Source organism: Poecile atricapillus, chromosome 4 (genome assembly GCF_030490865.1).
Source record: "Poecile atricapillus isolate bPoeAtr1 chromosome 4, bPoeAtr1.hap1, whole genome shotgun sequence".
In the NCBI taxonomy this organism is placed as follows: Eukaryota; Metazoa; Chordata; class Aves; order Passeriformes; family Paridae; genus Poecile; species Poecile atricapillus.
In genome coordinates this window covers 62,313,530-62,336,341 of record NC_081252.1, presented here as the reverse complement: position 1 = coordinate 62,336,341, position 22,812 = coordinate 62,313,530, and the positions used below count along the sequence as shown (strand labels likewise).

The following is a 22,812-nucleotide window of genomic DNA, read 5'->3' as shown; positions in this document are numbered from 1 at the left end:
TCCCTCTGTAGATGTCAGGTAGTCCTCGTGGGTCGCCTTCTGTGCCCCTTTCTGTCTCTCCCAGCGCCGAGCCACTACTGCGGGAGAGACTTCCCTGGCTAGTTTCTGTTTCAGCAGGGGATGTGTTGCTGGCTGCCATCCGTGTCCTTCGGGATCCCAAGCCGTGGACTCTTTACTACCGAGTCAGATTTTAGACAAGAACCCACAGGCGCACCTGAGAACCACAAAACGTCTTAAACCGCAGCTTTGTAGCCACCACTCCCCACTCTAATTTTTTTCAAGGATCACCCTGAGTATCGCCAGCACCACTTGGGATGCCAAACACGTCTAGCGACTCCGGAATGGATCAACAGGCCTGGTGGAACACCGGAGAAAGAGCCAGAGATGGTTTTTCTGCCACCCCAAGGGCCTCGGACCGAGGAGCCAAACCCCTCATCCTTTGCCAGGGTTTTCCTCTGTGGGCCGTAGGACCTGTCTAGGAGGGAGCCAGGAAGGTGTCTGCGGCTGTGAGAGGAGGACAGCCCTTGTCCCTGGCCTGCCCCAGTCACGGCGACACCCTCCTCCCGAGCCGGCCCGTGCGTGAACTCGCCCTCTCTCTCCGCTCCATCCCTCCCTTAAAAAAAAACAAAAACAAAAACAAAAACAAAAACAAAAAACAAAAAACAAACAAACAAACAAAAACCAAAAAACAAAAAACAAAAACAAAACCAAAAAAACACAGAGAACTAAACCCAAGAAAAAACCCCAAAAACCCACAGAAGCCAAACCAAAGAAAACCCTAAAAAACAAACCCATCACACAAAAACAAACAAACAAGCAAACAAACAAACAAACAAACAAAACACCAAAAAACAAAAACCCCACACCACGGATATTAAGCATGTTCTAGGAAAACGGCAAGCCCCACCTGCGGGTAAGAGTCCCTCCTCTCCCGCGGTCCCTCGGCAGGGAGCCGGCCAGCCGGGGTGCGGGTTAGTGCCGCTGCCGGGGCGCAGAGCGGTGCCGCAGGAGGCAGCGGGGCTCCCGGGCAGAGCCTGCCGGCCCACCGGAGGAGGGAGCGCTGCCTGTCCCGGAGCCATGCGGTGTCCCGGCACTGACCGCCGTGACACCAGCTTGGGAAACGCGTCATTTGCTCCCTTGCTCATTTTGCTCCCAGTTAATCACGTTTTTCCCCAGCAGCAGCGGACAACGCGAAGGAGCGGTCCACTTTCTTGCGGCTTTCGTAAAGGCTGGGAGAGGTAATATCCCCGATTATGTGTCCGGGACAAAAAGACCTGCCCTTTATTTTTCCCGTCACCTCGGGAAGAGCCAGGCTGCTCTATGGAGACACTACCGGCAGTGCCCTGGATCTCCAGGAGCCGCGGGCTCTGGCTTTCTGGTCGCCCGGAGGAGGACCCCAACTTTGTCTTCGGAGCCGCCCCAGAGGAGCGGCTGCCCCGCTGGTTTGGTGCTGCACACCCGGGAGAGCCGCTGGAAAGGCGGCCGGGGCCGCTCTCGGGGCGCGTCGCCGTCCCACTGACAGGAGAAACGGAGCGGAAAAAAGCCTGCCAAGGCCTGCCGGGGAGAGGCCCTTAACCTCGGGCCACCTTTGGCCTCTGCTCCCGAGAGCCCCTGGGAGGCTGGGCAGGTGCTGCACTGCCGGGGGGGCTGTCTGTGCCCCGGTATCTTCTGCTGCTGCTGCTCCTCCTCCCGGGAAAGTGTCGCTGATTTCTACCTGAGTGTGTTTGTGTGAATGTGTGTGTGAGGAGGGGGGGAAAATCAACGTGGTTTCCTGTTTTATTACCCTGCGAGCGAGCGGGAGGTAGCTAAATATAGGCAGCCTCCCGGCTGCAGAGTTGGACCCTGCGCCTGTGCGATTGTTTAATACACAAACACAAGCGCCAATGGAGACATATGCAAAGATATACACAATTTACATTACATTTCAACAATCGAATTTCTTGGAGCTGCGGTATTTCCCCCCTCTCCCCCTTGTCTTTGCAAGAATTTTCTTTTAAGACTACAGCTTGCCCATGGTCAGATGGAAAATTATTCCCACGGCCCCTGTACAATTCGGGATTTGTGAGAAAGGCCGAAATTGGGACACCTCGTTAGGGAGATTATTTTTACGTAGCAGCCGTGTAAGTGCTGATGAGCTGAATGTGTGTTTGAGGATGTGTGAAGAGAGCATGTTAAAGCCCAGGTTTTGCTGATGACTTAAACGCCAAAAATACAGAGTAATTCCTTTGGCCTCAGTACAGTTACACGCATGTTAATGGGGATTTTGCCATAAAGAAAAAAAAGGATGCAGAGAGTTTATATTTGAAAAATCAAAATTATAAGGAAAAACAGTAATAGAAACGCCTCAAATTCCAGAAAAAAAATCCATTAAATTATCGATTTAAATTTCCCAATATCAAATACTGACGTTTCTCAAATACCAGATTTTGTCAACATCAAAAGAAGATGCATAATATATCAGTGCATAAATGTTCGATATTAAACACCAGTACTAAAATTCCGGACAACTTTACTCGGATAAGCTTTTCCAGCAACTTCTATCTCGAGTAAAATGCACATTAGTTTTACCTGGCTCATAGCAAAATAGTTTGACACTTTATTCTGTCTGTTACCCAATGTTACAACCCAAGGAATCTCTAATAACCATCACTTCCCTTTTATATCAGGCGGTTCCCTAGAGCACTACATCAGTTAACAAGCGCGAATCAAAATAATTCAACACGGTGACCTAAGGGGAAAAAAAATTAGTCTTAGCAATAGTCCGCTCCCTCGGACAGGGGGCCCGATAGGAACCACAGCCGGCTTTGCCAAAAGCCGCCCTCGCTGGGGACAAAACCTCCGCTGGTGTGGAGGTACCATCGGAGGTGAGATAGTCAGCGGCTCGGTGTCTTGTACAGGGCTGCAGGCAGAGAAACGTCCCCAGGAACCAGGAGAAGGCAAACTGCGGGGCAGCAGTGGCATCTCTTTACCTCCCTAAGTGCACGGGGGTCCAGATTCTGCAGTCCAAAAGCTTCAGTTTTCCAGAAAGTAAAGTGTTGGGAATATCGGAAGGAAATAGTTACCAAAAGAAAAAAAAAAAAAAAAAAAAAAAAAAAAGAAAAAAAAAAGAAAGGGACAGGAGCTTCGGGATCTGGCCAAATAAATGTCAATCTTCCCGTATCTGCCAAGGGACTGCTACATCTGGAGCACGCTTTTCGGCAGCAGGACTGCCAACGCGCCCGGCAGAGCAAAACCAAACCCAAAGTATTTCCCCGGTGTCACGACGGCTGTCGGCTTTGGGAACAGAGAGCTCGTCCCCAGCCCGTGCTGGGACTGGGGCAGCCCACGGGCAGCCACTGCCGCCGAGTGCTGCTGGAGGTGCCAGCCGTGAGACATCTAACCTGCGGGGTGCCCGAGCCTGAGGAAAGCGAAATAACAGCAAGGGAGGGCCGGAGCGAGGGGCTGACAGGGAAACAGCCCGGCTGCACCTTGGGGCGGCTTGCAAGCATAGCGGCAGGGAAGCGATGGGGCAGCAGGGGCTTCCTGCAAACCACTCCATACCCGGGAGCCGCAGCGAAAGCCCGAGCTAACCAGCGGGAAAGGAAAGAAGCCGGAGGAGATGAGGAATCGGCGGCGCTCAGGCAACGCGGCCGCCCGTGAGCGTGGTCCGGGCAGGGCTCCATCGGGGCAGAGAAACAGCTGCAGCTATCACCGGGTCCGGCGCCTCCGAGAGCCACAGGCCAGCCTAGGCCCCCTCGGGTGAAGCCGCCCATCCCACGGCAGCCTGCCCTCCCCTTCGGGCAGCGCTGGCCTCGGCCGACACGCCCGAGGACCGCAGCTGACGGCAGCACAGCGCCGAGGGCCCGGGCTCGCAGCAGAGGCTTGGAGGAGATTCAGTGCAAGGCGGGAGGCCGCCCCAAGTGGCTATCGCGGCTGTGTCGCGACACAGACGGCCTGGGCAGTTTCGTCGAGGTCGCCGGCCCCCTCTTGCAACTCAATCCTGAGCCCGTGCCCCCGGTCTCTCTGCCACGTTCCAGCAGAGAGAAAACAATCCACCTTCCCACACACTTTCCCCAGGGTCTGCCAAGGTTTTAAACAAGCACGGCCCGCGATAGAGGGGGGCGCAGCCTGCATGGTGAGGCCGCTATCGACCGGGAAAAGCAGTTCGAGGTCCCAGTGGCTCCTCCGACTGCGCTGCGTCCTCACCGCTACCAGCACCCGTAAATTCAGCCAGTGATCCCGGCTCTCCGGCACACGGGGATCACTCCATCCGGGACAAGCGTTACCAAAGAAGGGACTAAGGCGCCCGGCCAGAGCTCCTGGGTCCCCTCCGCCTCCCCTAGAGGGAACGGGCATCAGCGCTGAGCGGTGCAGCCGGGTAAGGCGGCCCAGATCTCCACTCCATCAGGCCCCACGATCCTCACCGTGCAAGTGGGAAACGGAGGGATGTGGTCTGAGCTATGAGGTCTGCTGCGGGGAAAAAATATCACTGGAGAAATCCATGTCTGCTCTCAGGAACGACACAAGCAGCAGAGGTAAGTGTTAAACTAAAGTTTATAAATTAAAAAAACAACAACAAAACAAGTACAGCGGGTAGCTTACAAACATTCACAATTCTTTTGAAGTAAATAATCTAGTTGAGTGCACAGTGCCATTAAAAGAGAAATGGAGGGGGGAAAAAAAGAAGGGGAAAAAAAAGCAACGAGCTACCTTGGAAGAAAGAGACCATAATTACATTGCTGAGCAGATCAGAAATCCCCACCCCTGGAGGAGAGCTCTGCAGAAGAACTGTAAAAGGCACTGATGGTATTAAAGTTTCCTGTTACATCGATTTTTTAAAAAGCCTGACTAGAAATATTCACATTGAATATAAAAATAACAACAACTTTAATACATCTGGAAAGTGCGAAAAATCCATAACTCCTCCCTCCCCGAACACGGAAAGATCTCAGGAAAAAAAGAAAACAAGAAGTCAGGAAAGTCAATATAAGTCTCACCCTTTTGTGACATATTTATCCTTTGCCAGGGATCATGGAGTACAGGAATAACATGGGCTACAAGAGCAGGGGGACCTGAAAGAGGCTTCCATACATTCAGCACCATACAAGGCACACTCAGTTTGCCACAAGTTGGAAGACCAAGGACTCAGACGACAAAAATAATCTTCCTTACAATCCACTGAGGGAGTCCTTGATCTCTGCTTTTGAGCTGCATTTGGTTTTGCGGGTTGTACTTTTTTTTCCTCTCCTTTGTTTTCTCTCTCATTTTCTCCACACAAGATCGAGTCTCTACCGATCCGAAGCAAAATAAAACAAACAAACAAAAAGTCTACACCAGATACACTGACAACATGGATACCATGAACAAGTTGTGCCGAATCACGAGAGTCCTCAGCTGGTGGAATGGGGACGGGGTGAGGGTCAGGGTGGGGGTGGCCGAGAAGTCCTATGTTGAAAGAGGAGAGGGTGAGGAACCGTCCAAAAATATTAATAATAAAAATAACAATAAAATAATAATAAATACTGTCCGAGGCACTGAGAGCTGCAGCTGAGGCTCTGGACTTGAGAAGCTGAACGGATGGATTGATGGATGGGGGGGTGGCAGAGGGAAGATGGGTTTCCTGGCTGCCAGTGTGTATGGTGGGGGTGTCGGGGCCAGGGGGGTGTGTATGTGTGCCTCTCACTGGGTGCCGGCCGCTGCGGCGCAGGTGGACAGAGCCCACCCGGGAAGGCAGTAGTAGGGGTAGTAGTAGGATGGCTGGAGGGAGAGCAGCGAGGGCGGCCGCAGCACCTCGCCAGGGTGGTACTGTCTCTGGTCGTCGCGCACCAGCACCTTGACGGCCACCTTCTTGGCGGCGGGGGCGGCTGCCAGGAGGTCGGCGGCCATCTGCCGCCGCTTGGTCTTGTATCGCCGGTTCTGAAACCAGATCTTCACCTGCGTCTCGGTGAGCTTCAGCGAGGCGGCCAGGTCGGCCCGCTCGGGCCCCGACAAGTAGCGCTGGTGGTTGAAGCGCCGCTCCAGCTCGAAGACCTGCGCGTGGGAAAAGGCTGCGCGAGAGCGCTTCTTCCGCGGTTTCGGAGCCGCCGCCGCCTCCTCCTCCCCCGGCAGCAGATTCCCGCACTTGCCCGCTCCGTCCTCTTCGTCCGGGGGGCTGCGATCTGCGGGCAGGGCGAGAGCATGGCGGTCAGGGCAGGGAGGCACCGGGACAGCGGCGCACGGGCGGCCAGGCGCGCTCCGTGCGGCCAGTCCGCAGCGACGGGGAGAGTTGAGAGCCCGCCAAGCCGCTGCCCGTCCCGTCGCCGGGACAGCCGCCGCCGGCAGCTGGGGCTTCTCGCTCGCCTTTAAGCGTCGGGCGCGCTGGAGGGCTGCGGGATCAGCCTGGCCAAAGGCCCTCCCCGATCCGCCCTCCCTCGCCCCGCGGGACGCGTTTCGGGCTTTTTCCCCCACCCGGCACAACCGAGCCTGTCGCACAACCCCGGGGAGCCGGCAAAAAGCCACGATCATCTCCCGTTCCCAGCCCTCCGGAGCCCTCCCGCCCTCCTCGAGCGGGTGCGGAGGAGCCGCCATCGGGGCCGCCCCTACCTGAGACGGCGGCCGACATCTCGCTGTCGCTGAGGCCGGCGGTGTCCCGCTCCGCCGCCTCCGGGGGCTGCGCCTCCTCCTCCGCCGGCCGCCCCCCGCCCGTGGCTTCTGCGGGCCGGGCGCTGCCACCGGCACCCTCCTCCTCGGAGCGCCGCTCGCCCTCGGGGTCCTCGCTGAGCGCGGAGTCCGAGTCCCAGCCCGCCGGCGTTCGCAGGGCCGGGGCGCGGGCGGCGGGCGCGGGGAGCGGCGGGTCCTCGGCGGCGCCGCACAGCCGCCAGCCGCCGGCCGCTCCCGGAGGCGGCGGCCGCCCCGCCGCGTGGCGGGCGCGCTCCTCCTTCTTGTTGAGGATGGCTTGGATGGAAAAAGGCGTCAGGGCGTTGCCGCCGCGGACGGACATGGCCCGGCGACGGGCAAGCCCCGCGGACGAGCAGCGGACCGCGCCGCACCTTCAGCTGGGCGACCGCATCGCCGGCCGCCGCCGCGCCGGTGCCGGGCCCTGTTCTGCCGCCGGGAGGGCGGGCGCCAGCGGGAGCAGCCTCTCTGCGCCACTGCCGGCCCGCCCGCCCATAGGGCCGGGGCCACCGGGGCCACCGCGCTGCACCGGGCGCCGCCGCGGGTCCCTGGCGGCACGGGCGCTGCCTCCGCCCCGCTCTGTCCCGCCCCCGCCCGCCCTCCGCTTTTTCTGCCGGCGGCGCTGCCATCCCTCACGGCCGCCTGACAGCGCCGGCCCCGCGCCTTCCCATTGGGCAGCCCCCGCGCGGCCCGCCCGCCCATTGGCTCCCGCCGCGGGACGAAGCGGCTCCGCGGGGCGCGCGCCGGGGCGCGCCGCCTCTTAACCCCTTGCGGCCCGCGGGGCGCCCGCGCCGGCCCCGGCCGAGGAGACCCTCGAAGGGACGGTCCCTCTCCATGGCAGAAAGCGGCGGCTTCCACCTGGAGAGTGCGGGATCGTAGTTCACATGTGTTTCGGGTGTTTCCTCCTCGCCGCGCCTCAGCAGAGCGCTGCAGCCTGGAGCCGGGGAAAGGTCCAGTCCCGACGGGAAAAGTCGCGGGGACGGGACCAACGCCGCGGTCTGGCGTGCATTGCTGCGTGCATTGCTGCGTGCATTGCTGTGTGCATCGCTGCGTGCCGCTGGGGAACAGCCCCGGAACTCGCCTTTTTTGAGTCTGTTGAGGGCCGTGCCGGTGCGGGGCTGTACGTGCGGCGGGGTGAGCGCCCAAGCCCCCGGCCGCCCGCGCTGTCGGGGTAAACGCAAATCAGCCTCGACCTTTTCACCATTGCGTTTGCTCAAAAACATGGTCGGCTTTATATTAAGTACGGTCTTCTGTCCATGGGGCTTATAAAGCCCGTATTAGGAAAGCAATTTCTCGCAGATTAAACTCTTTTCCCTAAACGACGCTTTCCCTAAAAGAAAACGGCCCTACACAGGAAGGCTTTGGAAACTATTACACGCATGTGAATTGCATATATGCGACTCGTTGTCAAAACCACAATATGCCCCCAAGCATCATGCTTTTCTCTTTTTCAAATATTACTGGTATTACTGGAGTTAACAAAAATACCGGCAAGGGTATCCAGCAGGTACGCGAGAAATGAAACGCTTGTGCTTCACGAACATGGGTGTTTTGTGCTAGGAGAACGTGGCAACATAAGGAGATAAAACATATATGAAAGATAACCGCAAACCCTCTTTTCTCCATGAACTAAATTCCCTGTGTGTCACCGGGCTTCTACACAAGCTTGTGGCCACCTCCAACACCTCCCTACTTGATCTCACAGAGATGAACGTCTGTTTGCAGTAGACTACAAAGCGACAATAATTGAATATCAACGACTCTGACACGAATCACATGTTTTCAATCATATTTTTTACCTCTAAAATAAATCAATTAAATAAATAATCACTCTTTCATACACAGCACGAAGCTGGAGAGCACCTCTGCATGACTAAGCGGGAACTGTCTTTATCTTTCTGCATAAACCCAGACCATTTTAATAACCTTCCTTGGACTCATCTTTTACCTAAGTTTTCCCCAGGAAAGCCATCACTTTGCCACCGTAGACTTCGGTGTCACAATACACTAAAAAAATATCCAAAAGGGAATTTTTTAGAGTTGGAGGTAAACAAGAAGCATCTAGGAAGCTGCGAGAAATCCACTTAAGAGGAGATATATAGGGGGCAAGGAAAGGTGCCTTGCAAGAGTATTTTAAAGGCTGCTTAACGGCCAAGAGATGAAATTTGGGATGTCAGAAGAGATGAGTAGCCTCAGAAGCGGGGACAGAGGAAGGGCTCCGCTCTTCCAAGGGGAAAGGCTGGAGGTGCTGGTCGTGGGAGTCGTGGTTTAGGTTGACGGCCGGAAGGGGGCTCGGGGCACGGCGGAGACGGGGAGCTCCGGTCAGGGAGTCTCTTTTGTCGGGCTCTGCTCAGGTGCGGCCGAGAGCGAGGAAAGCGGGCGGCTGCCTGGGGCCGGCGAGCGGCGGCGAGGAGGACGAGCCTCTCCCGCTGCAGCCTCCCGCCGTGCTCCGGCACAGCGACTTCCAGCACACGAAGACCCCGATTTACAGAATTTCGTACCCAAACTATTGAAAATACCTGCTCATGGTTGATAGTGGCTGTAATTCTTTGCTAATGTACTCAGCTCTCCCCCCACACATACACCTCCTTTTCTCTTTTTCTTTCTTATTTTTTCTTTTTCTCCTCCGCCACTCGGGCGATCTCTGCACCCTCTTTTTGATCAGAAAACCTCTGTTTGGCGGAGGAAATGCCTGGGGAAGAGGCCGGGAGGAGAGTGAGCCGCAGCGGGGGTAAGGCGCAGAGGAGCGGCGGCGGGAGGCCGGGCAGGGCCGGCGTGCCGAGGCCGTGGCTGCCGGGGGCCAGCTGGGTGGTCCCGGCTCGCCCGGCCCCCAACCCCGCCGAGGAGACGGGCAGCCGGAGGGAGGGATGGGGGAGAGCGGCGGCCCGGCAGTGCACGGCGCTGGCCACCCTGGAGCAGCCGCTCCGGGCCGCCCCCGGGGCTGCAGCGGAGGGCACGGGCTGCTCGGCCACGGCGTGCGGGGGCCACAGGGGGAAATCGGGCACAAACTCTCCTCGCTGAAAAGGCTCGGAGTGGACATGATGAGCGCGGTCGGGAGGCAGGGCAGCGCCTGGAACGGGGATGTCTGAGGGGGCACGATTCCCAGCTTGCCTCCACCCTTGACAAGGGCTCCGCACCTCCCATTCCTCGCCGTCTGGACGCGGCCACGAGCCCTAATACACCGTGATGTGCCATAACACACGGATCCGCCGTTTCACAGACGTGTATTACATTTCAGCGGGGGAAAGCCCAAACCCGCCGTGCCCCACAGCTGCCCCTCCCCGCGCCCACCGGAGCGCCCCGGCTCCCTGTCCCGGGCCCGGCCGCTCCGATCTCCCGCTCGCAGCGGCGGAGCCGTCCCGGCGCTGCCGGTGGCCGGGCTGCCCCACCTAGAGGCGGCATGGCCTCACTGCCCGGCCCGGGACTGCCCTCGGGGCTGCTCTCGGCCCCGCGCTGCCCGGCCCTCGGGGCTGCTCTCGGTCCCGCACTGCCCGGCCCTTGGGGCTGCTCTCGGGGCTGCTCTCGGTCCCGCACTGCCCGGCCCTCAGGGCTGCTCTCGGGGCTGTTCTCGGCCCCGCACTGCCCGGCTTTCGGGGCTGCTCTCGGCCCCGCACTGCCCGGCCCTCAGGGCTGCTCTCGGGACTGCTCTCGGTCCCGCACTGCCCAGCCCTCGGGGCTGCTCTCGGGGCTGCTCTCGGCCCCGCACTGCCCGGCCCTCAGGGCTGCTCTCGGGGCTGCTCTCGGTCCCGCACTGCCCGGCTGCCCGTGGCAGCGGGGCTGGGGCGGTCAGGGCAAGAACGTACCGAGACACGGGTGCCTCGCACAGCCCCGCTGCCCGGAGTCCAGGGACAAACCACGGCGTGAGCTGCCCGGCGGGAGGGGAGCCTGCCTGGCTGCAGCGTGAGGTGGCTTCTCTCAGCCACCTGAGCGGTTCTGTTTGCCAGGTGAGAGAGAGGCAGCCCTTCCACAGAAGCACTGCGTCTGACATGTGGGACGATGAAATGGGGAAGGGTATGTTCTGCACACGGGCAGCTTGTGAAAGCCTTTTTATCGCATGTGAAAGCACAAGGAAAGGTGGCTGCAAAACCTCAAAAAAGCCTTTTTAAAGAGCACAGACTTTCTACATAATATGTAACGTTGTATAAAAAGACCCAGATGATCCCCTGTGTGGGAGTACATTGCACTGGGAAAAGGAAACGTTATAACTTTTCCTTCAGGGTAGGATTTGCCCAGTATGGGAAAATAATTAGTGGTGTAATCTCCATGTGCCAGTTCTGGGGCACAGCCAAGCAAGCACAGTACCACTTCTGCCTTCCAAGCTCTTCTCAGTTCTAAGGCAGGCCAAAGAGTTTCATGGCCAGGGGCTACCACACACTGTAGCCCTCTTGGCAGCACTTCCCAGTGCCTGCATGGTGGTAGGTATTACTTTTGCCATACCTTATTAGAGGAGATTTTTTTTCTAGACACATGCTGTCTCCCCAAACTAGTTTGCCTCCTGATATACTCAGAGCAATGCAAATCTTTGCTGAGTCTCCTGCTGGGTCTTCCAGGGACTTAGGTGGAAGATGGCAGTGGTGCAAACAGGGCTTCCTTCTATAAGGAATTTTTATCCCTTGTTGGTAATGGGGAAGATTTCTTTCATGGCTTTTACCTCAGCCGTGCTGCTCTCTGGCTGCGCAACAAAGGCACATAAACATATCCTCGACAACTTCCTGGTTTTGCAGGAAAATCTTAGGTCATCTGCTTTTGAACAGGTTTTTACTATTTCTTGAATAATAACAGTTTACTTCCAACAAATTTAACTCTAACTACACAAGAGGTGAGAGCTGTACATCTCTAAATCACATTACTGTCAAGATTTCTCCATGTATTTCATGAAGGACCTCATAAAAGTAACTGCTACACTCTTCAAATTGCTTTTTGCAGTTGACATCAGGATCTTGTGTAGCTGCTGAGATGTCAGCTGTAAGATGTTTCCGAACTTGAGTGAGAGAAGAATATACTTTCTACAATTAAGAGAAAAATTTGAATGATTTTTAGAATTCAACTGAATATGTGCAAATATAATGCTGACAATGAGAACTTTATTCTCACTAATGTGACAACCTTTTAGCAAATTAGCTCAGTAAGTTTTAATAGCTGCTTTACAATCCCCTTCATTCCTTATATGGGGAAAAGCCCATGTCCTTTAGGGCTGGGAGGCTCAAACAAAAACACTCCTGCAGGAGTTTACAACCAAACACCAAAAAGAATGCTTGAATTTTTCTGGTTGTGTATATACACAATTCCTCCCAGTTTTATTGCTCAGAGATTATATTTCTGGGAAAATCAACCCAAATCTCCTTCTTGTTACTTCATCTTTACACTAACAAGTGAAGGCTTGGCATGCAGAGTACCAAGCATGAAAATAAACCTACCAACATTTCATTTTACTGCACGGCAGTTTCTCCTGAATTATCCCTCCTTTCAAGACCTTGAAAAGGAAAATACATATGGGCTGTCTAACCACATCATGCTCTCAGGAAGGAGTGAAGCTGCATGGTTGTCTCTGATGCTTGGTGCCAGGAGGCAACAAGTTCTGTACACACTGAGAGCCCTGTCCCACAGTTGCCTTCTGGCACCACTTTTTGAAGTAGATCTACTACTTTTTGAAATAGTACTTTTTGAAGTAGATCTTCCCTTTGACTCTCTCCTTATTTCTATGCTAGGTTTCCTACTAAAGATGTAAATGGCTATATATTCCTTATTTTCTGGTGTAGTTATCTGTAGGAGAGCAATACAACCTAGATGAGATTAGCTTGTTTTGCTAACAAAAACCAAACCCACATATGCAAATGGCCAGGTGCTTCTCACAGTCATTAAGTAAAGCTTTTGTAGACCCTGTATTTAGCTTTCAATCTGTTTTATTTGTAGTCCCTGATAGAAAAATGGAAGTAGAAATGGATCAAAATACTTATATCCTGTATGTGTTAGCCATCCATACAGTATATCTACTTTTTCTGATTTTTTTCCTTATTATTTAGTAGAACATTTTAATGATTATTCACCATATTATGAATTTGCTGTGTGTAAGTCTCTAGGCTTTTAAGAATTCTACCACAGATTAATCATTTGATGTTTATTTGGTACAACATCATATGAAGTCCGGGTTTCCTTCACCACTGCTCTTCCACTTGTATAGAAATAATAAATTCTCCTACTTTTTGTTTGAAGTAGTTGAGCTCACTTTTCACATATGATGGACTAAGCTGGTAACTAAACCAATTACTGCATTGGAGTAACATTTAAATATTTTTATTGCTTCTGGTGCTTAGGTAAATCAAGTGAGCCTCTCAGGGTACTGGCATTGTTTACATTTCTAAAGTCTAAGAAAGTCACCTCTTTATTGATAGCAAGTCAATAGTAATTTTATATTAATATTTCTCTCTCTTTTTATTCATATCAGGAGCAGACACCCACCAAAGCTAAAATCTGTGAGCATTTGGGACGTATCAGTTATAAATTTAGACAGGTCACCAATTACTCAAAAATTTCAGAATTTGAGATCAAGGACTTGTTTGTTTCACATCCTCCTCACACTGAATAGGAAGTGTAAACCATGGAGGTAGGATGTGGCATTTCTGTGTGTGTTTTGGGCAGTCTCCTGCTGGTAGTGCTGGCCATTGGGATGCTGCTTTGAGGAGCAGACCTGACTCAGGAGCTCCTGTACTGACTCAAGTGTCTCAAACATGGTGTGTTGTGGAGATGAGACTTGTGGAGTATCCGTCCTGCTGTGGACCCAGGCCTATGTGATTGGCTTTCTCTGCTGGAAGGGCAATCAGAGGTGTAAGAGCACCAGCAGCTGCACCGAGTGATGGCTCTGGGCCCAGGAGTGTCCCTTGTGCTGCCCAGCAGAGAAGAAAGAAAGCCAGGCAGCTTGGACCAAGAGTCTCACTCCATGTGAGACTCTGTCTTTTGAAGGGACCCCCTCTCTGGGGGCATTGTGACAGCTCTGGTGGAGAGAAGACCCCCAGCTGTACACACTGTGTGACCGGGGCCTGTGCCTGCAGCTGCCTTGCGAGCTCACAACCCTGGCCTTGCCTGCGGTGGAGCAGCCAAGCCAAGCAGCTTGAGCATGGAGAGCTTGGATCCAGGGCTGAGTTTATGAAGTTAGGGCAATTAGCAGGTTCACTGTGTGAGTTGTTTCCGCTGGCAATGATTTTGTATGTACAGTGACTATATGTTTCATCCAAACACAGCTTTTACATTAAATCACTAATTCTTTTGGCTTGCTCTGAATAAAAATACTTACATAAACTTCACAAATAAATCAGTGACTCTGTTTTGTTCAGTACACCTGCAGATTTAATTGGCTGCCTGAAAACTACAGACCAGAAAATCAAATGTGACAAAAGTTGTCTGCAGGCAATACAAGTATTGTTTGCATTTTCTGAGTGTTCCTTAAAGGAAAGAGACTTTGAACATGTTGGTTGTGGGTGACCACAAATAAGCACCATCTTTTCCTTATGATGATAAATTCTGTCCTCTCAGAATTTCTTTCTTCATCAGTAATTTTTTTTTTTTTTTGCCTGATTTTAGATATTCTGAATTTTAGGTTGTCTCCTGAACAGGTTCTTAGGGTATTCTTGTCATAGAAGTATCTATTTCTAGAATTTTTTCTAGGCATGGTTTTGGATTTACCTAATAGAAAATAAAAAATTTAGAGCAGGTGAGACATGACAAATAAAAACATGTAATAATACAAAAGCAGTTTGTACCCTACCCACTACATGACCGAGTGTAAATGAGAAGGTTGGAAAAGTAACCAGTACTAAAGGATTCCTGTGACTTAGTGGAAAACTCTTGTGATGAGAGATGGACAGAAATGTAGGTGGACAAAACATCAGCTATGGATTCCTTGGAAAATCAAGAAAACCCTTTTATTTTTCCAGGTTTTTCACAACTAAAGGATGCAGACATATGCCTGCAAGTGAAACGGAGTAGAGGAGTGCAGTCTGGAAGGAATATTTCCAAGATGGCAAACTGTGATATCCTGCACTCTGGATGAGGTTATTTTTGGCAGGACAAATGAGAGCTTTCTGGTCTCCCTGCTTTGGAAGGAGGGTACTCTGTGGTGTGACCTTCTGGTGCTTTATAGTATAATCTGTATTTCATGAGAGCTGATTAACATGCTTTTATCCATGTACTCTTAGGTTTCCAACCCTGTACAGGACCATAGTAAACTGCTGCCTGTAGGAAGCATTAAAACACAGGCTTTGGTCAAAAATGTTGCTATCAACTCTCCTTTCATACCTCTGGAGGACTTCAGATGTGTCTGTATTTCTTTCACACACTGTACACTTTGTGCAACACCTCTCTGTCAAAGACTGTTTTACACCAGGTATGTTCCCTCATCAGGAAATACAATTCGATAAAATGAATTGTTATGATTTATAGCTCCAAAAAGATGTCTGCAGTACAGTCTTCTGCAAAATAAGTGACAAAGCTGTTGTAGTCCAAGATGTTTGTACTGTTGTGGTGGTTTGGTCTGGCTGACTGAACATTCCAAACACAGACGGTACATATATCTATGGATCAGTCATGGATACCCATACCTCTGACTTTACCCATAGATATCATGCAGGGAAAAAAAATCCCCCACAGGCAAAGGACCTTCACCTACAATAATACTTCTTTCACAGGGTTTCATTGATCTTAGTGTCTCCTCAACATCTAGCTGCAACAAACCTCTGCAAGCATAAAGAGCTGAATGTTGACCCTGAGCTGTTGGCAGGCTCTGGAAGAGCAGCAGCATGCTGGAGGGCAGAGTGCACATCCTGCAGTCTGTGAAGGATATGGAAGAACTTCCACCTTCCAACCCCAAATGCCTTGCTCCTTGGCCTGCATATAGCCAGGTGCACCACTACAGCTCCTGGGCTCCTTCCCTCATGGTGACTTCAGAGACAGGCCCAGGCAGCTCAGGTACCTGCTTTGATATAAGGTAATGGCTGCTTTTACAGAGGCTATTTTAAACGTCAGAACACCTGGATAATGAGATGGTGAGATCCTTTCAGTGAGGAGGAGGCAAGTTTAGCAGCTGTGGAACTGAAAAGACAAATCAATGTCATGGCAAGGATCTGTGCATTGTTTTGTTCCAACAGCCCCAGCCCTTTGGACATGGTATGTGGTAGTGGTACTTGTGAGCATGGCAGTGCCATACTCTTGCTTTGAATAAACCGCTTTTCAGAAAGTCTTGATCCTGAGACTCATGATAAGACCAGTTTATGGATATAATGGGTTGTTACTGGCTGTAGCTAGCTTAGATACATATCCCTCATCATGTGCTCCAGCTTCTGGGCCCCAGCTGATAGAAAAATCCTGTGCTTTTTCTCTGAGAGGCAGAGAGTGTTCAAAAACTTCCTTGAAGAACAGGCTTTATTTTCCCAACTTCTGGCTTAGCTGCTTTTTAATATTGAGTCTGTCCCAGTTCTTTTTTCCTACATCTTGGAAATCCAAAAGGTGATTCCAGACACATCAGAGTTAATGGAAAGAAATGAGGAATAAGGATGGCTAAGGAATAGGGGATTATGATTACTTTATTTGATATTTGCACAACTTCTCTCACCATATTGACTTGGAGAAGCTAGTACAGGTAGAGTTACTCTGGGTAAAGTCTAACCTGGTTCAATGTCAGTGCATCCATGTACTTTTTTCATCCACTAAAGCTCTTGGTCATGCCAAGAAGACTGAGAGGAGGGAGGAATGGAGCTGAAGAAAGGACTTTTTAAGAAATAAAAGAAGGACAAGGGCAGAGGGAGAGGTCATATTATATGTGATTCAAGGTTATACAACAAACTGATGAGGGGAGGGAAAAGGGAAAGGACAAGTGGAAAGTAAGAGAGAACTAAGGTCTGAGAGGGATCCTGTGAAAGAATTGAAGTGCATGGATGGGAACAAATGGACACTGAGTAGTGAAAGACTAGAAAGTGAAATTAGAAGTGAGGATGGTGGGAATTGAACTGGAAAAGTGCTAGGAAGGGGAAGCTGGAAAATGAGAGAAATGAGAAGGACCTAAGCAAGGAAACAGAATGGAATTGGAATGGAATGAATGGCTTCTATTAAACCACTAAATCTAACTCATTACACTTGAGAAAAAAAATGTTAAATACACTGTTCCTGAAGAAGTTTGATGTGCCTATAGACCAGTATTATATAGAATTTAATATTGCATCTGGAGACAAAACGCTGTATGGATTTGAACTTCTGCATGGTATGCTACCCAGCATTCTCATGGATGCAGAGCTGAAGGAAGGTGTTTCTGCTCAAAGTGGTGAATCAATCCTGCCTGTGCTGTGCAGAGCAGCAGCTCAGGAGGAGCCGGCGGGTGGGTGGCTCGGCCTGTTCAGGAGTGGTGGCCTCAGGACCATGGCACGCCAGCCCTGCCTTGCTCCTCTGTCGAGCGCCTGTGGCTCCTGTCGCAGCTGCCCCAGGCTCGGGGCGCTCCGGCGGCAGGAGAGGGATGCTGCCCGCGCCTGCCTGTGCGCACCGTGCCCGCAGCCTACCTGCCAGGCACCCGTTGCCATCTAGTGGCTATCGTAGGACTCTCTGTGCCTCGAAAACAGTTTTTTTCCCAACCAAATTGCAACCCAGCAATTGCTCTTCTAGAGAAGATTTGCGCTCTTTGCCCCCCAAAACTGAGTGACTTGCTCAGAAGCACAGGGTCTGATGTTTGGAGTGGAGAGCAGGCGTCCCTTTCTGTAGCAGCCAGAGTCTGGCCTTGCTTTGCAATTAGACAGGTTATTCACCTGCCTTCTAGGTGTGCATTTTACAGAAGGAGAATGTTGGAAAATCTCAAAGGCCACCGAATGAGACCCCAGCCCTGCTGGGCTGGCTCCCTTACTGGCAAATGGGATCTCTGCAGCACCAGGATCTTCACCTCTCACTTTTGATAATTCTGGCCAGATTATTGGAATAGGCTGGAAGTTTTTTGTCAGCAGATTTTAGTATTTTCACTCTTTCTAGATCCCAGCTAGACAAAGACAAAATACTCCAGGTGCTGGGCAAGCCCAGAGCAAATACTGGTCCAATGAGTCTTTTGCACTGGCTCTTCCCTGGTACCTGAGAATTGAAGACATGGTGCAGAAGGGCAGTTTAAGACTGATGGCCTTGAGTGAAAACCCTTTTCCTTTTAGAGCTGCCGGTCACTTTCCTTTTTTCCGCCCCCCCTAAAATAAAGAGGTGATAAAAGCTGAGAAAATTTGGGAAAGGTGAAAAAAGATGGAGAGGAATAAAGGAATGAGGTCTGTGAAGCATGCCCCCTATTCACTCTTGTCTTTGAACAGTCTCATTATCTCAAGAGATCAAGTGGAAAAATCTTAAGAAAATAATTTGGAGAACTTACTTGGAAAGGTGGAATACCTTCCTTTCCCATTTGATTACTTTCTTGGGAGGAAGACCACTATGAAGGAATGGAAGAATTTTCCTTCTCTGCCTCATCTAGTACCTCAATACAGAGCATCCCTGCATCCTTTACTGTGGTAGCATCTACTTGCCTTTGTGTTCACTTGTGGTGGATTATTCAGTTTTGGGCTATTGCCACTGTGGTGTATAATTATCATAGCAAATAATTACCAATTGTACTTTAAGTGCTTATCACTTACACACTAAGCCTATTGTTTTCAGAAGAAAAACTTCCCCAGTTCTGGAAATAAAAGCATATGAACATCCATCACGAGGTGATAGCGGTAACTGAACAGTATTTTGTTCATGCAAGAAAAATGAATGTCACAATATGTCTGTAGCAGCAAAGCTTTGTGCATGTGTTACATGGCACAGCTGCCTTTCTTCTTTCTTGGATGCACTTGAAGAGCATCCTTGTGTCTGCTAGCTCCAGGCTAAGGCAAACCAATGTATTCCTGCAATGTATTCCTGTGACTGCGGGGCAAAAATCTGAAGCTGTTGTACGAAACCGCCCCCAGCATAGGTCTTTTATAGTGAAAAAATATCCCAACCTTACTTTTTTTTTTTTTTTAAATGCAGAATTCTGTCCTTTTTTAAATGTTTATTTCAGAACAGAAGAAACCTTTGCTTTATGCTTCTGCTTAAACTGAGGGTTTCATGCTGCTCTTTTTTCTTTTTTTTTTCCCAGTGGAAAAGAGGAAACGAAACTGTGTGAGCCACTTGAAGCTGAGAACAAATACATCTTTGATTTTTGAAAACAGAAAAGTACCAAAACTAGATAAAGCAAAATGCAGGTCTTAGGGGGGTGGGACCCTACTGTAAAGAGCTATGGTAATACAGAGAACAAAAGGAAAAAATTGCAACTGAGAACTTCAGGTCAGAAAAAAAATTCTTTAAATCTAATCTGCAGCAAGGGTTGAGTGACATGGGAGCGGTGTGTTTTGCCGTCACTGGGTATCTGTGGGATCTGGTTAGACATCACATACTTGGAACAACCTGGAGCAATCTGCTCAGGTTTCTTCAGCCAGTCTTTTCCTCCCCCATGAGAGTGGCTATCCTGTGGCTGACTTCCAGAGGTGTTGGTGCCAAGCCTTCATAAAGAAATGGATCGACTTCTCACAGCCTCCAGCCCCCTCTCTGGTGGTCCTGTTCCACCCAGCATGGTCAGCAGCAGGGTGTGGAAAGGGCACAACCTCCAGGGCATTCCTTGGCTCAGTGACCCTTCATGCTTTTATCTGGTGGCTCCTCTTTTCCATTTTCATGACAGTCTTCATCCCTAGGCCCTCCTTTGATCCAGAAAAGGAGGTGGCATCTTACTGGGAGTGAATGATGACCATTTTACTTTGATTAGAGCTTCCCCAAGAGGATATTTCCTGTCATTGAGGGCCACATAGAGTTCTAAGTTCAAAATTAGTTGAAAGAAGTTTTATTGTATGTTGTTTTGTTTTTTTAAATGGCCTTATATTGCATATTTACTTAGCCTGAAAAATCCTGAATAAATAGAGTTAAATAAGCACTATATTACTGAGCAATTCTTAGCCCTTGTTTATATAAAAAGAGCAGAGTGAACCTATCATTGTCTGAAAGGAAAGTCACATTCCAAATCCCTGCTTGCTTTGGGCACCAAAGCGGGAATGACTATTTAATTTTAACATTTTCAAGTTTATATACTGGAACTGATGCTGGGGTATCATGAATGTGATCACAGAGCATTTTTCTTTCATGTATTCCTCTTAATTCATTCATTTTAATGTATGTTGACTTATATAAATCATTGCACAGCATGTGTGACATGTTACAATGAAATCTAGAGAAGAGAAAGACATCATTGGAGGGCTGAGCTCTCCAGTTGACAGTAGGACTGATAGCTTTGATACTCCTCTGTTATTCATTCTCAGTTACATCCTCAGTACATGGACAGAGGTACAGCCAGAGCCTGTGCAGTCTGTGTGATCAGCAAAAGAGCTGTGTTTAAAAATATGGCTCAATTTTGGTCTATTCATGTGGTTTGCAAGGGTCCAAAATATTCTGAAATATGTTGTAGAGCTTTTTCTACTTTAGCTATATTCCTACCAGCTAGTTAAGCTGGGTAAGAGCTGCACTTTGTGTAGGGCTTAGCTGGAGCCACATGTAAGCATTGTCCTTCCACAAGGAAAAGCCCCAAACAGAGCTCACCAGGACTGCAGCAGGTACTTGATCTCCAAACTGACAAAAAGATTTATGTTTTCCCAGTGGAGATGATAGTTATTTTCAGAGTATTTGGTGACATCAGGGACCAGGGCTCTGAGGCAGCTTTCCTACATTTCAGGGGACCTGAGCTTGCTGATATGAGGTGTTGATGGTGAGGGCAGAGATGCACGCCTTTCAGTAGCCAGTATAATTTTTTGTCAACTCTAAACAAATACACAAAATAAAAAACAGAACCTCATCCTTGGTGATGTATAATCCATCCTTCCTTCAAGAAGCCTCTTTGTTTTGTCACTAGAAAGGATAAACCCCACAAATTTCCTCACTGTTCATTTATACAATATACAATTATTGATAGAGAGATACCATAAATCCATGGGAAAGTTAATGGTGCACCTGTTCAACACGGGGGCACTCAAATCCATGGTGCAATGGGGAGGTGATTTCACAGCCCCTCTCTGCCACATGGACATCTTTGTGCAGGCAGCAGAATTTACCCAGTTTCATCAGCAGCTGGTTTAATAAAATGATCACATTAAAAACCAATTTGCAGTTTTGTTTTGTAGAGATAATTTCAAGATCCCCAATCCAGTAGTCTGTGTACAACTCAACATGGCATGGAGAAAGGCACTGGCCAAGGGGCAGAAAAGGGAAGGTGAAAAGTGCCTTGCAATCACAGCCTGACCATGCAACCCCACCCCTCTGACAGTCAGTGCCAAAAATCTATTCCTGCCCTACTAAGTTACGGCCATTTCAAATCATATTTTTCTTTCCCAGTTGTTTGGCAAGAGTGTTATGTTCCTAGCTTTAAATACAACTATCCAGGGACTCCCAGCAAGACATTTATTTTTATTATGTTTTTCTTTTGGGCTTTATTCACAAAGCCAGCAAGGATAACTAAAAAGCTGAGATTTGAAGGAGAAAGGGGGTTTAAATGAGAAATACCCTTTCATGGAATTTTGGTGAAACATTTTGAAACAGAGACTAGAATGGAGATAGAATTTCCTTGATGTTTAAACTTTCATGTTTTAGTAGGAAAAAACCCACCCTGTTTGAAACAGGCCCCAGATTTTTGAGAAGCTGATGGAAGTAATGGAGTGTGACATACATAGCTGGGACAAGGAATATACTGGAAGAAGCGAGCACAGTATCTTTAAGAAGTTGCCAAGACCTGCAGAAGGCTGACATGGGCAATTTCCTCCAAACTGAAGCTACAGGCAAATGAAATAGATGGAAGGTTGTTGAAATTGAAGGTATGAGTCTTCTGAGCTCTATACAAAATGAATGAGTAGGCAGTTATGAGGATACCAGAGTTACCAAGAGTTGGAAGTAGGTGTATGCTGTATGAATGTGCAGTCACCTTTGTCAAGATGGTCCCATTAAACCTTAAAATTGAAAATTTTAATGAGAATAATAGTATACCAGTTACTTTCACTCTACAATATAAACAGGTACAGCTCCAAGGAAATAGAATGCTGCTTTGGAAGGATCTGTAAAGGGACTTGGTGCATCCCAGATTCAGGGCAGCAACTCTCTCCCTTCAGACCAGTGACACTCAGCGTTGCAGAGGTGCCACTACCTCTTCCAAAGGCAAGGGAGTACCGAAAGTCTGTGGTGGCAAATGATCTTTTCCTAATGCAGAGCCTGACACAGGTATCAGACTTAGGCCACTTTTAGGTGTAGACACCCAAGTTGGTGTTGGACTTGCATCACGGTGGACATCTGCTGATTGTCACTGTGACCAGGAGCACTTGCTGCTCTTGTTTGCCAAGTGTTATGCGACAAATTTTTACTGAGTCCCTGAGTTTCTGGAGAGATTAAAGTGGATCAGGACCTTATGCAGCCACATCAGGGACAGAGATTGTTCTGTGTAGGACGGTCTTGGAACATTGGTTGAGAGAGAAGGAAGAGTAGATGTGTATTTGGGATGGATGTCCCAGATTAACCCCCAGCTCCCTCAAGAGAGAAGTAGATGCGTTACTAGAGAAGCTGTTGGAATAGAAAGCTGAGGCACCCAGAGATCTGCCAATATCAGCAAAAGCCTTGCCTCAGCTGCTGAGTGTACCTACTGACTTTGAATCAGGCTCTAGAGGGAAATTTCACCAGTTGCAAGACTTACAAGCTTGTCAACCCCACCTAAAAATGAAAACTGCAAAATTGTAACTGGTGACCCTCTAGCTGGTTTAAAAACCAACCACAAAAAAACACATTTGTGTGATTCAAAATCTATATAGTATTTCAAGTTGAAGACAGTTAAGAGGTGTAAATAGCCTTTAAGTAGAAGGCATCAGAAATATGGAGAAATTGTGGGAATTAGCTAACAGCCAGCTGTAAGACAGGCAGCTCAGGTATGACAAGCAGGACTCAAGGTCCTGTTCTGTACAACTCTGTGAGAAGTTGAACTCAGTCTTCCACCAGCACATCTCTGTGCACTTGGTATTTTAATATCCAGAGAAATGAAGTTGTTCCAAGAGAAGAAACAGCCACTAAAACATAAAAACCAGCCAAGCGGTTTAGAAATTTACTGAGATTGAATCCTAGCCATGTTATTGC

General features: G+C 49.8%; 1 protein-coding gene across 1 annotated transcript; it reads right to left on the bottom strand.

Moving 5' to 3' along the window:
• Positions 1-5,530: 5,530 nt before the first annotated feature.
• Positions 5,531-7,100, bottom strand: NKX3-2 (NK3 homeobox 2). Its single transcript, XM_058838042.1, has 2 exons — positions 6,562-7,100; positions 5,531-6,137 (listed from the first exon to the last, which is right to left on the bottom strand). Exons 1-2 carry the CDS (start codon positions 6,956-6,958, stop codon positions 5,659-5,661), a joined length of 876 nt encoding a protein of 291 aa, XP_058694025.1. The 5' UTR covers positions 6,959-7,100; the 3' UTR covers positions 5,531-5,658.
• Positions 7,101-22,812: the final 15,712 nt, after the last annotated feature.

Excerpts from the sequence above, each read along its gene's own strand:
- NKX3-2 (XM_058838042.1), bottom strand. The coding sequence starts at position 6,958 with ATGTCCGTCCGCGGCGGCAACGCCCTGACGCCTTTTTCCATCCAAGCC. Across the intron at positions 6,138-6,561 it reads GATGTCGGCCGCCGTCTCAG|ATCGCAGCCCCCCGGACGAA; the intron begins GTAGGGGCGGCC and ends CCCTGCCCGCAG.